This window comes from Felis catus, chromosome D4 (assembly GCF_018350175.1).
Source record: "Felis catus isolate Fca126 chromosome D4, F.catus_Fca126_mat1.0, whole genome shotgun sequence".
In the NCBI taxonomy this organism is placed as follows: Eukaryota; Metazoa; Chordata; class Mammalia; order Carnivora; family Felidae; genus Felis; species Felis catus.
The window spans coordinates 3,212,330-3,216,846 of NC_058380.1; the positions used below are offsets into that span (position 1 = coordinate 3,212,330).

Sequence of the window (4,517 nt, forward strand, 5' to 3'; positions counted from 1 at the left end):
CGGGCACTACCCCTCTCCCGGGAGTCCCACCAGTAGGTGGGGAAACGGCAGACCCAACAGCTCCTGCATTTGTCTAGACCCCAAGGTGGTGGTGGCTGGGTCTGGTGGAGGCCAAATTGGCTTCCAGGTAAGACGTCTCTTTCCCAGTTGAGATGAGGGCATTGCGGCCATTTGGACTGACCGAATACATCCGTGTGAAGCCACATCCTATGGCATACCAGAAAGGTGGTTTTCCTGAAACCAAATACCCTAAAAATGTGAGCAGAGGAGAAGGGCCCACGGGCTTGTCAGCCCTCTTCCTCCAGGTTGGCTCAGTGCCACCTGGAAATGCTGCCCTGCCTGCGGCGTCCCCTCTCCAGCCAGGCCTGTCCAGTGGCCTTCCCGTAGGAGGAGGGGCTAAGACCGGATACCCCCCAGATTTGTATTGTTATAAATTGGGGAGGCTGGGGTAAGATGTGCGGTAAGTTCTATCTGCAACATTTCCTGGGGACCTGGAATTAATACATTTTAAGATTTTTAATACAAAGAAAAAGATCAATACCTAAACCTCCGTCCCTTAAAAATAAACATTTTGTATCAAGACATACCGTCATTCCGCAAACCGCCAGCAAAGAAGGAAAGGAAGCAGCAGCAGCAGGTGAAGGCGTCAGGTGCTTGGCTCTCGCCACTAGAAGAAGACACCTAGGATTTCTGGGACAGGAGGTGAGCACGCACAGGCTTCTCCGAATCCCGGAAGCGGCCCTGCCTTCGGAGAGTCTAAGTCCACTGGGGGGTGTGCAGGCCGCCAGTTCATTCTGTCGTCCTCTTTCTAGAAGTTTAGCAGCAGCGCCTGGGCTTGCTGCGAATCCCCGTGCAGGCTCCAGGACGTTAGAAAAGGGGGCCATGAAGCGCACCCCGGCGCGACAGCGTAAGTGATGCTGTCCATGGGCAGTCTGCAAGTGCCGGCTTACGGGCCCCAAACGGTGACCTCACAGCAGGGGCTGCGTACCTCTTCTAGCTTTAGTTGTTATAAGTGGCAAACAAGCTTGTTATATACGTATATTTAAGCCATTAAAACATTTCAAAATAGCCCAAGAAATCTGGGCTCTGCCTCCATCAGGACTGGGTCGGAGTGTCCTTTTGTCCTCATTCCCCCCGCCCCACCCCCGGGGTGCGTTGCGCAGCCCTTCCTCTGGTTTCCATTAGTGCGCAGCTGGGTTGGGGCTCAGCGGACCCGCCAGGGCCAACCCCCTAGAAGCCAACGGAAGTGGGGGCGGGGGTAGCCCGAGTCTCTCTGGACAGCCTGTAGGTGGCGCTCCGGGAAAGGGATTCCGAGCTGCCTTCTTCGAGTCCCTGGGGACAAGAGCTCCGGGTCCCTGCGGAGCGCACCTGGCTGCGTAGACAGTGCAGAGCCCCGTGGGAGGACTCGGTGCGGGGGGGGGGGGAATCACATGCAAAGCGGCGCCCCTGCTGGGGATGCGCACCCAGGCGCGCAGGAGCGGCACGTGGCCCGACCTCCACGCGCCGGGCAGCCCCGCGACCCCCACGCGCGGCGGGGCCCTAGCAGCCCCACCCTGCGGCAGGTGGACAGTGTCGCTATGAAGAGAAAGCCTGGATTGTCCCTCCTGCAAACCGCCACACGCCAGACCTCCGCTATTGTGCACTCTCCATAGAAATGCAAACGAGCCGCGTGCGCCGGCCGCAATCTGCTCGCGCGTCCCAGCGCCCCGCAGCGCAGCGCTCGGCCGCGGGCGGGGAGGTCGGCTGGGACCCTCCAGGGCGGCGGGGTCGGGGCGCTGAGTGTGCGGGGAGGCCTGGCGGGCGGACTCGCGCTGTCGCCCGAGGCAGCTGTGCTGAGGCCCTTTGCAAGCTTAAAGCCCGAGCTGGGTGCTTTAAGTTCCGGTTTAAAAGCAACAGTCTGCTAAACTTGAAATTAAAAGTAAAGAAGAAAATAGAAAGGTAGCAACAAAAATAAGTGCAAAACAAATCTTTAGTTTCTCCAAAGGTGCATTTCACAAATTACAGCGTCCTATTAGCAAGCAAGATATTTTTTTTAAACTTTTTCCTTTTAAGGACTTAAAACAACAAAAAGGCGAGTGAAATCTGCAGGCTCCAGTCTGCCTGGTAACACCCGGACAAAAGCGGCAGATTTGAGGCATTGTCATCCCCCGCACCCCTCCCCACGTGGCCTTCTGGCACGAGCCGCGGCCGCCGCCTCATTTGCATCAGAAAGCGAGCGCCGGCCAATGGGCGCGCAGCCTAGCGCCAGCTGGCGGCGGGGCGGCCCTGCCTATATAAGGGCGCGCGGCGGGCCGGGGCGCACTTGCCAGCCGTGCGCTCGCCGGGTGGCCCCAGCCTCCCGGTGCCCGCCGCGTCCGCACCCCTCGCTCCTTTCGTGGATAACTAGCTAGCTGCTCGCCGACCGAACCATGACTCTGGAGGAAATCCGCGGCCAAGACACGGTTCCCGAAAGCACCGCCAGGTGGGTCGGCGCCGGGCGCCGATATCTTGGGGCGCGGGGAGCCTGGCAGTGTGCTGGACGCAGCCGGTCCGGCGGCCACCTTCGGGGAGCCGCGCGGGTGGGAAGCCGCTGGGCGGGAGCCGGGGCGCCCGAGGTGCCTGTCCTCGGCTGGGGTGCCCGGGGTGTGTCCCGGGGGCTGGGGGATCCCGCCGCGCCTTCTGGCCAGTCCCCGCTCACGGCGCTGGCTCGTCCGCAGGATGCAGGGCGCCGGGAAAGCGCTGCACGAGCTGCTGCTGTCGGCACAGCGCCAGGGCTGTCTTACCGCCGGCGTCTATGAGTCCGCCAAAGTCCTGAACGTGTGAGTGTGGACGCGGCCCCGGGTGGGAGCGACCGGGGGCTGGGGGGGCGGCGGCGGGGCACCCCGGGCTCGCCGCTTTGCCCTCACCGCCCCCTCCCCGCCCGCGCAGGGACCCCGACAACGTGACCTTCTGCGTGCTGGCCGCCGACGAGGAGGACGAGGGCGACATCGCGCTGCAGATCCACTTTACGCTGATCCAGGCGTTCTGCTGCGAGAACGACATCGACATCGTGCGCGTGGGCGACGTACAGCGGCTGGCGGCGATCGTGGGCGCGGGCGACGAGGAGGCCGCGTCGGGAGACCTACACTGCATCCTCATTTCGGTGAGTGTGGCCTCCGCCCGGGTGTCGCCCCGCCGCGGCCGGCGGCCGGCGGCCGGCGGCCAGCCAGGCTGACCTCTGCGCTCTGCCCGCAGAACCCCAATGAGGACGCGTGGAAGGACCCCGCCTTGGAGAAGCTCAGCCTGTTCTGCGAGGAGAGCCGCAGTGTCAACGACTGGGTGCCCAGTATCACCCTCCCCGAGTGACAGCCCGGAGGGGGCCTTGGTCTGATCGACGTGGTGACGTCCCGGGGCGCCTAGCGCGCGGCTGGCTCTGTGGACGCGCCCTCGGAGGTGGGGCGCCGGTCCGGAGCGCTGCGTGGAGAGCTGCGAGGAGGGGCGGTCCCCTGCAGGAGGGGCCCGGCGGCGGCGGCGGCGGCGGCGGCGGCGGCGGCGGCGGCGGCGGCGGCAGGGGCAAGTCTGGCCCCCAGCCCGGGACTCTGCGAGTGTGGGGAGCGGCCGCTTGCCCGGGAAGGCCGGAGGCGGGCCGTGGGCCACGGGGCCGGGAAGGACGCACCGGCCTGGCAGGCGTGACTCAGCAGCCTGCGCGCTCTCGACAGGAAGGAGGGGAAAGGCCAGGCGGGCGAGGCCTGGACGACAGTTGCAGGAGCTCCGTGGGACTGAGCAGCACCGCTGTGCACCAGCGGCCGGGCGATGCTCGGGTTTCGGAAGGATTATGCTGCTGCACCTTTGAGTTTTTGACAATAAATTTACTGAAACAAACTTCTTCTCTTTATTGAGGGCAGGGGGTCCTTGCCCGAGGGGGAAGCGGTGTGCAGGGTTCCAGGTGATCGCTGACCCCCCGGGGACTGCCTGGCACCTACCATCCTCCGGTGGGGCTGAGTTAGGGGCTCCTGGGGCGCTGGGAATGGGGGAGGGGCGCTGGAGCGTGTTAGGGCCGAACTCGAGCCCTGCCCCCATTTGTCTCTTTTTAGGGAGATTTTTAAACTTGCAAGACAGGAGCATACTTGAGATAAGACATCAGGGGCAGCAGCTAAAGGCTGGCCATCCAGCCTGATAACAGCGGCCTCTCCCTCCCCTCCCCCTCTCCTGCCCGCAGCCCCCTCCCTGCTGACAGCTGCTTATCAGAGCGGCTTGCAGGATGCAGGCGGCGCCCTCCTGCACAATGAACGCTGCCTCGTGCAGCCGCTGCCCTTTGTGGTCCCCAAGGATGGTGGCAGAACGCTCTCGGGAACCTTCTCCTCTTAAAGGCTCGGCGCTTACGGCAATGTCACCACGGTATTAATATCGTGGATGACATGATGCCTGTGTTTAAGCATGAGTCATCATTTTGTCACGGCTGTGGTAGAACTTCAAAGATCTGAGCAAAAACGGGAAGGCATCGTCGACACAAACGGGGTGAGCCATTGTGAGTGCAGCCGGCTTCTGTTACCTGCTAT

At 63.1% G+C, this 4,517-nt stretch overlaps 1 protein-coding gene across 1 annotated transcript; it reads left to right on the forward strand.

Annotated features, from left to right (window-relative positions):
* Positions 1–2,287: 2,287 nt before the first annotated feature.
* On the forward strand, positions 2,288–3,840 carry GADD45G (growth arrest and DNA damage inducible gamma). Its single transcript, XM_023243239.2, has 4 exons — positions 2,288–2,461; positions 2,697–2,798; positions 2,908–3,121; positions 3,214–3,840. The coding sequence occupies exons 1-4, from the start codon at positions 2,409–2,411 to the stop codon at positions 3,322–3,324; spliced, it is 480 nt and encodes a 159-aa protein (XP_023099007.1). The 5' UTR covers positions 2,288–2,408; the 3' UTR covers positions 3,325–3,840.
* Positions 3,841–4,517: the final 677 nt, after the last annotated feature.